The 10,975-nt window shown below is 43.5% G+C and overlaps 1 protein-coding gene across 1 annotated transcript; it reads left to right on the top strand.

The window, feature by feature from the left end:
- The first annotated feature begins 2,279 nt into the window (after positions 1-2,279).
- On the top strand, positions 2,280-9,946 carry SDF2L1 (stromal cell derived factor 2 like 1). The gene is made up of 3 exons (XM_063457040.1): positions 2,280-2,508; positions 6,543-6,739; positions 9,020-9,946. The coding sequence occupies exons 1-3, from the start codon at positions 2,343-2,345 to the stop codon at positions 9,302-9,304; spliced, it is 648 nt and encodes a 215-aa protein (XP_063313110.1). The 5' UTR covers positions 2,280-2,342; the 3' UTR covers positions 9,305-9,946.
- The last annotated feature ends 1,029 nt before the right edge of the window (positions 9,947-10,975 follow it).

Here is a 10,975-nt window from a genome sequence, read left to right as displayed (position 1 = left end):
CTTATATACAGTGTCAGTAAATATACAGGGTTATGGTACCGTGCACTATAATACAGCAACACACTATTAACACTCTCGCTAGACGGCTGAGCTCGCGCTATCTAACAAGATATACACTTTACTAAACAATCTTTAACACATTTACAATTCCCAACTAAACTATTGGCCAGTACCTTGAATGGACTACCTAAAACTATATACACCCGTTTTGGTTAGCCACACTGCCCAATCACCACATATAGCGAGCTAGAGAACCGAATTTACCCAGGCGCCTCTTAGTCGCACTATCAAAAGTCTAGTGGGTTCCAAATTTACACGCCTTCCCACTTAGCCCAGATAGGTTGAGAGCTAGCGAACCGAATTTACACAGGCGCCGCTTAGTCTCCCGGTCCCTCCGACCTAGCGAACGTAATATACACCCTAGAACGCTAGTCTAGACAAGACACTGGTGTCCGGCTAGGGCTATTTACACCAGGACCCCGCCTGACTAACAAAATCAAACGGTCTGGCTAAAGAGCGTTCGATCGAGCGGTGCGCCTTCGCTCCTTCCCTCCGACAGAGGGGGCAGATACACAGATTCAAACCCCTTTGGGCCTACCGCACAATCGGTATACCCCTAGTGGGTCCTGCCGTCTAAAACAGCAGTTGTCTTACCTCCTCGTTCCTGAACCTGAGTTCACACTCATCGACGGGGACACCCCAGCACTTCTCACGTAGAGGCCGATGATCTCCTGGACAACAGACCAGTGGCGCCGAGACGAAGGGAGGTCCACGCAGAAGTTCAGGGGTGCAGCCGTAGAGAACGTGGGCAAAGATAGACCGTCTCACGCCTCTGCCTCTCAGCTACCGTTGAACGATGAGCTTCCCGGCCAATGCACCAAATGATACCGGAGAAACTGACGGAAGCCAAGCACAGAGAGATGGACACAGGTTTCTTCAGGAAGGAAGAGATTCTTTATTGGATCACCGATCGGGACTCAGAGGGACTAGCGTCACCAAAATACAGCAAGTTCTGAGCCCCGGACAATAGTGCAGGCTCCTTATATAGGCACATAACTCCTCCCATATTAAGCTCCACCCGCACATTCTCTTAACCAATCAATACAAATAAGAATTAACTTCCTGCTTGACCGCATGGCTTGTCCAGCACAATGGAGGAGGGGAATACTACATCCTGTATTCTTGCACATGCTCCGTACACTACTGATCGTATCTTGCCTCGTGCAACCAACTGATCGATACGTCAGCATATGCACGTACACCTGCCACGTGGTAATCTCGGCCTACTAAATTTATTTTTACCGAGATTCCACCACATAAGGACTTACTTCCACATTCACAATGTGCAGTACCTAATGATGCACATGTACTGTGCTGCCACAGTTCACTGGTGTCCCCAGATGGGGGTCACCAGTGAACTAAATTGGGACAGTCACAGGACCCTAACATTTTGCCTGTACCACCAAAAGCTGGACTGTTGGGAGGTCTGGATGTGTCAGCTAAAGGGAATCTTATACATTAGCTATATGCTTGCGACAGAGGAAAGTACTACAGGTGCCCAGAACGTGTCAATCTGCTAGAAAATATTTCCGCTTAAGAATTGAATGGTCCAGAGCAAGCTGTCTGTAGTTTTTATGGTGCTAAGACCGCCCCTATGAATTTGGGCAAGTAACAAATTAATGTATAACCATCAAACAAAAAATAAATAAATACATTTTTAATAGTTTTGATTTGTCTAAATTGGCCTCGATTTATTAGGCTCTCCAAATTCTTCAATCTTATTAGAAACATTTTCCCAAAGATTAATCTACAAAAAATCCCATAGACTTCAGCAGTTAAATCATTTGGAACATTATTGAAGCAGGATGGAATCGTCTGGAAAGGTTATTCAATCGAGGCCATAGTGAACAGGTCACGTACTAGCTGACGTCTCCATCTGTAACCTGCACCTATAGAGTGAGTGGAATGTTGTGGGAGGAGCCATGAGACAGGTGCCATTAGCCACACTGCCTTCTAGCGCCAATTAACGTCATTGCCGTGACCAACACGCTCTAGCCTCTCATTGGTTGGCTTGCTTTGAATGGGTCAGCCGTGGACCAATCAGCCTCTCCCTCGTGTCTACAGGCCGGCAATAACATCCTATGAGTGGCAGAGTCAGGCAGCCAATCCAGCCCGCCCCTCGGAAAATCTTCTGCCTGTCCCATTGGTGTGTAGTGAGTTGCGTCGCCTAGTGATTGGTCTACAGGGCTGTACGTCAGTCCTCCAGCCGCTGGCGCTCGCTGATTGGTCGCCGTGAGGATGTTGAAGGAAGTCGCGGCGGGGCTGTGAGGTGCCGGGAAGCGATGTTGCGGGCGGGTGTCGGGCTGCTGCTCCTCGGCCTGTGCTGCTCCTGGCTTCCGGCCCGGGGAAGCGACGACGCGGAGTACGTGACTTGCGGCTCTGTGGTGAAACTGCTGAACACCCGGCATAACGTGCGGCTGCACTCCCACGATGTCAAATACGGATCGGGTGAGATATGATGGGGGGGATCCTGGCTCAGCATGGTTGACAGCACCGGGCCCGCTCTCCATGGCCTCTACACGGGCTGGGACTACATTACCCATGATGCACAGCCAGAGCGCAGCCCAGAGTGCCCATGGTGGCCGGTCCTATCTCCAGCTGCTGGATAATAACACCATGGAGGCAGTGACAGCCGTGGGTAGGGTGCCGGGCAGTGCTGCCAGCTGGTGTGTGAGGGCCCTGTGCTGGGTGCCCTGTGTGGACCATGTGGGTAGATCTGCTGCAAAAATGCCATTGGTACAACAGTTTCCATGGAAACCAATATACAGAATTTAACCACTTTGTGAATTATTGACTAAACAGGGAGTTGAGAAGTCCTGCCAGCTGATCTGCAGATTGTAGTCCTCCATAATTGAGCATAGCAGATTTGCCAATTCTTTTCACAGAGATTTGATTACAAAACAGTGAATTGTCAGGAAAAGTTGACTTGGGTAATTTTTCATGTCAGCCCGTCTTATATAACTTCTCATTTTATGGTGGCAGGGAGTTTTTAAAAAAAATATAAAATTTAAATTCCATTCAACAGTTTCCTCAATGGTTTAATGAGTATGCATTCCTGCTTTAGACTTGCCCTTTGGCCATAGGCCTGCAAGCATCATTAAGCACCTTAACCACTGCAGTCTAAAATGTACTTCTGTTCCAGCATCAAGTTCTCACTGCACTCTGATGCTCCAAAAGTGACATTTGGGGGGGTATGAATGTCAAGAGATGGTGCCATCATGGTTGTTCTTCTTGTGAGCATGCTGTGCACACCTACAACAGAAGTCAAGCATACATAGAGCTGACATTAGTCTGCCCTGAATTCTTGTACTTGACTGGGTAATCACTCTGCACCTCTGGAAGCAAATGGCCATATCTCTGTATGTGCAGAGTTTCATAGTAAAATTCTGCATGTACAGATTCCAAGGACCATAAACAGTTAAAATCATAAAGTGCTCATGGTGCCTTTAGTAAATCTAACATTTGTCAAAACACTGAGAATTTGTTTACAATATTTTCTTCTAAAAGAGAAATGGAGAACACTTATGATGCTTGGAGTAACCTTGCGGCATTGCCCAGTAATTGGGCAAAACCTCTTGCAACGGTTTGCCACGTTACCTGGATCCTGCTAGTTGTACAGGTTCCTTTCCTCCTACCTATGATGACAGTCTGCTACTGTAGGAGGCTGGATGCTCAAAGCCAATGAATGACCAATGGGAAGAGCATCAGCTGACTGCTCTCAGCCAATGAATGACATGCTGTGCATCGAAATAGCCAGCCTGGAACTCTTTTTATACCCTACATCGACTGTTAAAACGACAGGGACAAGGCAACCATACCACTTCAATGAGATAAAGTGGTCTGGGTGCCTATAGTGTCCCTTTGAGCATAAGGACTTACTTCCACATTCACAATGTGCAGTACCTAATGATGCACATGTACTGTGCTGCCACAGTTTACTGGTGTCCCCAGATGGGGGTCACCAGTGAACTAAATTGGGACAGTCACAGGACCCTAAAATGTTGCCTGTACCACCAAAAGCTGGACTGTTGAGAGGTCTGGATGTGTCAGCTAAAGGGAATCTTGTGCAGAGTTTCATAGTAAAATTCTGCATGTACAGATTCCAAGGACCATAAACAGTTAAAATCATAAAGTGCTCATGGTGCCTTTAGTAAATCTAACATTTGTCAAAACACTGAGAATTTGTTTACAATATTTTCTTCTAAAAGAGAAATGGAGAACACTTATGATGCTTGGAGTAACCTTGCGGCATTGCCCAGTAATTGGGCAAAACCTCTTGCAACGGTTTGCCACGTTACCTGGATCCTGATAGTTGTACAGGGTCCTTTCCTCCTACCTATGATGACAGTCTGCTACTGTAGGAGGCTGGATGCTCAAAGCCAATGAATGGGCTGGCTAAAAATGCCCCAATGACACTACCAGATGTGGAAATACACCTCCAGCAGCAATGGGATTACACTCTGTATGTGTAGCATTTCATTGCGCATACAGACCCCAGGTACCGGAGCCAGGTTCAAGTAGCCAAGGGCCATAGGCTGGGGGCGCTCCATTGTCTGCACCAATATTAGGTGCAGACCACTTTAAAAACACCTTCAGAGTGTCGGAGGACCACGATATTGCTGTAGGGATGTGCTCTGCCAGCACATCTCCCATGCACACCTTGTGGTGATGAAGGAGCTCGATTGATGTCACCTTCTGGCTCCTTTTCAAGGTATGCAAGGGAGCTGTGATTACTCTGCCATTTTGAAAGCCCCAAAAGCGAGGGATTGCTTTTGTGACCCCTCCTGACAGGGATCGATCAATATCCCTTTTTAAGTGCCTATACCGATTATCGGTGGCCTTTTCGGGCTGATAACTGTTAACGATATTCTTGGTGATAAAGTTAAAAATATGCTTGGACAATTGATTTCAAAATTGGGATCATCAATCAAATGGCAAGTTATTCGATATGGAAAATTAACCATGTTTGTGCAAAAAGGACTGTTTCCGATTTCAGGTCTCTTTGCAGCTTGACTAGGAGACTACTCTTTATCATGTCAATCTTCAAAATCATCAGTAAAGCAATGCCAATTGCGCCCATGCAAGGCACATCCTCTCGGCCTGTAAAGCACCATGCCGTTACATAGTGAAGGTATGGTAGACAAGAAGTCTGGGCAGGTTTGTGACGCTTCTGGACGGTGTCCAATCTGCCCCCACCTCCTGACAGTGACCATGGCACTGGTGTACACAAGTACCTGACCATCTGCCGCTCCTTGGTGGCCAGGATGGGAGCGATCCACCCCGGGTGCCACTCACATTTAAGAGGGGGCAGCTGGGACTCTGCACACACTATCGTCTGTTTCTAATAGGTCCTGTACAACTATAGAGAGCCTGATGTGCTGCGCGGAGCGTTAGCGTGGTAAGCCAAAGTGACGCTTTAAGCCCCTGGGGCTTGTGAGTATTGGCAAGAGGAGCTAAAGATGGCATGCAAATTATTCATCTAGTGATAATTGTCAAAATGTTGAATAACTGCCAATAATTTTGGCCAAACCGATAATCAGTCGATCCCTACCTCATCTAAACTAAACATTGGGATTCAACAAACTTTAGAATCCCTCACATTAATATTGATTATTGTTTAATTTGTGTCCTTATGATCAATACAATGTAAAATGTCACAACCAATATAAAATATTTAATACTCCAGACACACTAACCAACCATGCCCCATGCCAGCCAATTTGACCACATTAGCAGTGTACTTTTTTCCTTTAAAACTGTTACAATAACTTTTTTTAACTCATATGGCTCCCTGAGTTTAATGGAAAAACAAAATTACACTCTGTTCACACATATAGGGAAGATTGCTACATAAACAAGCGTCCAATCAAATGCTTTGAATTGAATGCTGTTCTATTATCAGCATTTGGTCACACTTGGTTACTACTGTGGAAGAGCTTCTAGTGGCTGTCTGCAAGAGGTGTGTTAAACCCTGCAATGGAAACATTGCGGGGTCAAAACTACTGGGCCACTGCACCCAGACTACTTCATTGAATGGGGAGTGGTCTGTGTGACCTTTAGTGGTCCTTTTAAAGGGGCTGTTAGAGTATGTTTGTCAAACTCCTGTGATATAATCCCTGCAGAATTATTTGAAGTGTTGCCAGCACAGATAGGATCTAAGACTGGAGAGTGCAGGTTTCTTGAATGTATAATATTTGTAGCCTAGGAATGCATGCAAGGACAATAGCACACATTGCCTAGATTTGGGGTGTATGAAAATAGTTCTCAAGTCTGAGAAAATGAAACATTGTTGTTTGTATCCTTTGTAACATGATGTTATTTCTTTTTATTGCTTTACATGAATGAATCTAAAGGATAGTATATATATATATATTCCTTTTTTTTTTTTATAGCAAGTAGAGTCAATATTTGTAATGATCAAGTTGATCTGTTTCGCTATAGTAGTAATTGATGTTTACACTTTTTTTTTTTCTACTTAATAGGTAGTGGTCAGCAGTCTGTCACTGGTGTGGAATCCTCAGATGATGCTAATAGCTATTGGAGGTTAAGAGGCAAAACTGATAATGATTGCTCACGTGGTAAGCCTATTAAATGTGGACAAGCAATTCGCCTTACCCATGTGAATACTGGGAAGAACCTGCACACACATCACTTCTCATCCCCTCTTTCTAACAACCAGGTAACAAAAGGAAGCGCAATAAATTTAAAGTAGCAAAGGAGAACTGTGTTACTGTAGTGATTACAAGAGTACAAATAATCGAGCCAGTGACTGCAGAAATGGGGGCATGCTTGTTGGTGTAAAGAATATACAATTTACCACAGTATTGTGTGTGTGTGTGTGTGTGTGTGTGTGGTTTTTATTGTTGGCTTTCTTTAATCAGCATTTCATTATAGCCATCTCCTCCACATATGTATCTTGTTGGCAAAACTCATTGGTTGCACTATCAAACTTAGTTTTCCTGCAATGTAACATGATTAATCACTTGAGGTAATTCGAGCTTAACTTGAGCGTTGTAAGGGAAGACTTAAAGGGACACCATAGGCACCCGGACCACTTCTTCTCATTAAAGTTGTCTGGGTGCAGTGTCCCTTACCCACGTAGTACTGCAATGTAAAACATTGCCGTTTTTGAGAAACTGCAGTGATTACTTTGCATGACTAAGACTGCCCCCGTGGCTATCTATCAAACAGCCACTAGAGGCACTTCCGGGATTCTACATTACCTTTAAAGGGACACTCCAGGCACCCAGACCACTTCTGCTCATTGGAGTGGTCTGGGTGCCAACTCCCACTACTCTCAACCCTGCAACTGTAATTATTGCAGTTTTTTATAAACTGCAATAATTACATGGCAGGGTTTAACTCCACCACTAGAGGGCACTTCCGCGTTGATAGCAAAGATTTTCTTTGCTAGAGCGTCGTTGGACGTCCTCAAGCTGTGTGAGGACCTCCAGCGTCGCTCAATTCCCCATAGGAAAGCATTGAAAATCTTTTTCAATGGTTTCCTATGGGGAGACCTAATGCGCGTGCGCGGCATTGCCGCGCGTGCGCATTAGGTTTCCTCAGTCGGCGGGCGGGATCAGTCTCGTCCACCGGCTGACGCGATTACTGGTAGGAGCGACACCGACCCAAAACCACCACCGAGGGACATCAGCGGGGTATCGGGTAAGTGGCCTGAAGGGGTTTTCACCCCTTCAGCTACCTGGGATGGGGGATGGGAGGGAGAGAGGGTACCTGCAGTGCCAGGAAAACCGATTGTTTTCCTGTCACTGGAGTTTCCCTTTAAGTAGTAGGAGGTGTTTTGCTTATCAAATGTAAGAACACAGCTTTGCCAGAGAGCAGCTTTTAATTCATAACCTGGCTGCAAGCAGTCAGAGATACCACAGACAGGTAGTGATCTCCTTACTGTCTGGGTGTCCTCTTCTTCTAACATAGGCTGCTTTGTACATACATTTGATAAGGATGTTTTCTTTAGTGAGTAAAGTCGGACTGGTGCTCGGAGTGCCCCTTTAAAGGACCACTCTAGTGCCAGGAAAACATACCCGTACATACTAAAACTTACCCTTTTCCAGCGCTGGGCGGGGAGATCTCTGCCTCCGCTCCTCCTCCTTTCCACCCCGTCGGCTGAATGCGCACGCGCAGCAAGAGCTGCGCGCGCATTCACCTGGTCGCATAGGAAAGCATTTACAATGCTTTCCTATGGACGCTTGCGTGCTCTCACTGTGATTTTCACAGTGAGAATCACGCTAGCGGCTGTCAATGAGACAGCCACTAGAGGATTTGGGGGAAGGTTTAACCCATTAATAAACATAGCAGTTTCTCTGAAACTGCTATGTTTATAAAAAAAAATGGGTTAACCTTAGAGGGACCTGGCATCCAGACCACTTCATTAAGCTGAAGTGGTCTGGGTGCCTAGAGTGGTCCTTTAAGTTCACATTAGATGTAGCTTTTGTGAATCCAGCATAACTGCTATCTGATCATAATGGAAAATATACATTAAAAAAATTAGTGGATAATTGTTTTGCATGATGGTGATGGACTTTATTTCCTATGATGCTTTGTCAGGCTGATGGCTGACTGAGCATCTTAGTAAATGAGGTCCACAACAGCTCTATATGCATATGTTAATTTATCCTGACAAGACGGAGAATGGATACAAAGTGGAAATAATGTGCCTATGCACATTTGGTACAGAGCAATTTTGGCAATAGTGGCTAAAAAGATAAAATCAAATCTTCTTTCCTCTGTAGTAATAAGGACCATCACTGCAGGCTGTACTAGTAGAGACGACTTCTTCCCAGAGCTGTGAATGCAAATAGCCAAGTTAGGAGCAAATGGAGTCTAGATGTGCTGTCATGTCTATTCCTCCAGTCATAATACAATAGATTGGCTATGGGTTGAAATAATATCTATAGTTTTATTTATGTTTTATATATTTTTTCTATGTTGTCATTAACAGGAAGTAAGTGCCTTTGGGGATGATGGAGAAGGGGATGACCTTGACGCTTGGACTGTGCAGTGCAGTGATACTTTATGGGAACGCGAGGATGCAGTGCGGTTAAAACATGTAGGAACAAATGTTTTCCTAACCATAACGGGTGAGCAGTATAGCCACCCAATTAGAGGTCAGCGAGAAGTTCATGGCATGACAAGTGCTAATGTTCACAACTACTGGAAAGCGATGGAAGGAGTGTTCATCAAACCTAGTTCAGCTCCAGGCTCATCCAAACATGATGAATTATGAGAAGGGAAGCATGACCCCAAAGTGTGAATTGTCAACTCTGAATAACCAAGGTCCAAAGTGTTAAAAGAACTCTTTTACAGCGTAGCTTTCAACAATATAACACAAACTTGCAAATCGAAAATTTTTATGATAGGCCATTGGTTTATATATATAATGTTACACTCTTCTCATCCCAAACCGTTACGATGCTAAAACTGAATTTAGTTGTTCCTTTTACCATGTACAATTACTGTAAAATGCTTCTGTTTTGATAACAAATTGCGTCATTGTAAGGGTTTCAATTTGACAAAGAAAATGTTGGTAACAGCAGCTCTGCACATATGTTATATCTCAAACATTATGTGTGTAATATCTCCAAATAGTAGGATATAACAAGCAAATTATTTATTTATTGGTGTGATCTCTTTGGAAGAACCAGGATCAGCTGGAATGCATCAGCCTTACAGATCTGTTTCATCTCTGTTGGAGATTAAAAACGTTCAGCTTTATTATTTTTTAACTCAGAATTTAAAAGATTAAAATGAAAATCTGAATGGCAAATTCTACGCTAAATGGGAGGGAGATCTCTAATGCATCTATTGACGCGGTTTGTCTCCTTTAGCCTGAAAGTTGCTATTCATGTTTCAGTTCACTAAAAATAAACTTTTTCTTTTTTTTGAGTAAACTCCTCTGTCATTGCTCCTCTGTCATTGCAAAGATACCTTTCTTGAGAGATGTAAATATGAGTTGACTTTTTATTTTTAAACTTTTAGTTTCTGCTTACAGGGGAGAATGAATATTATTGTTATTCTTTGAGCTCTGTTTAGGTGCAGCATATCTTTATGTGAGTCCTGGTTATTTTTTGCTTGCCTCCAATGGTATAATCTAAAATTCACAGTCTAGTTTATTCCGCTGCAACAACAACAACAAAAAATGGCTGTGTTTTCAGTTCAAATGAAGTTTCAAAATTTTAGGTCAACATCCATGAGTTCTGGACATTTTAGTGAATAATTTTCATCAAAGATTACATACAGGCTTAATTTTGTATCTTCATGATTAAATACAGACTGGTTTAACTTTAAAGAGTAAGTTCAGCAATCTTTTGTCTGCTCTTGAATAGATCCCCCCCTTTCTCTTTTGAATAAAAAAAAGAAAGTGGGAAAATCATTTAGCATTTGTAGTTTTTTTGGCAATTTTTTTAATTTTTTTATTTCTAACAAGGGGAAATTTTAAGTTGTATGTATGTTAGACAAACTTACTGTAATTTAAAGGGATATTATAGTCACCTAAACAACTTTAGCTTAATGAAGCAGTTTTGGTGTATAGAACATGCCCCTGCAGCCTCACTGCTCAATCCTCTGCCATTTAGGAGTTTAATCCCTTTGTTTATGAACCCTAGTCACACCTCCCTGCATGTGACTTGCACAGCCTTCCATAAACACTTCCTGTAAAGAGAGCCCTATTTAGGCTTTCTTTATTGCAAGTTCTGTTTAATTAAGATTTTCTTATCCCCTGCTATGTTAATAGCTTGCTAGACCCTGCAAGAGCCTCCTGTATGTGATTAAAGTTCAATTTAGAGATTGAGATGTAAATTACATCTGTTTGAAAGTGAAACCAGTTTTTTTTTCATGCATGCTCTGTCAATCATAGCCAGGGGAGGTGTGGCTAGGGCTGCATAAACAGAAACAAAGT

This window comes from Pelobates fuscus, chromosome 5 (assembly GCF_036172605.1).
Source record: "Pelobates fuscus isolate aPelFus1 chromosome 5, aPelFus1.pri, whole genome shotgun sequence".
Taxonomy (NCBI): Eukaryota; Metazoa; Chordata; class Amphibia; order Anura; family Pelobatidae; genus Pelobates; species Pelobates fuscus.
This window is presented reverse-complemented; position numbering and strand designations above follow the sequence as displayed.

Excerpts from the sequence above, each read along its gene's own strand:
- SDF2L1 (XM_063457040.1), top strand. The coding sequence starts at position 2,343 with ATGTTGCGGGCGGGTGTCGGGCTGCTGCTCCTCGGCCTGTGCTGCTCC. Across the intron at positions 2,509-6,542 it reads CGATGTCAAATACGGATCGG|GTAGTGGTCAGCAGTCTGTC; the intron begins GTGAGATATGAT and ends TCTACTTAATAG. Across the intron at positions 6,740-9,019 it reads CCCCTCTTTCTAACAACCAG|GAAGTAAGTGCCTTTGGGGA; the intron begins GTAACAAAAGGA and ends TGTCATTAACAG.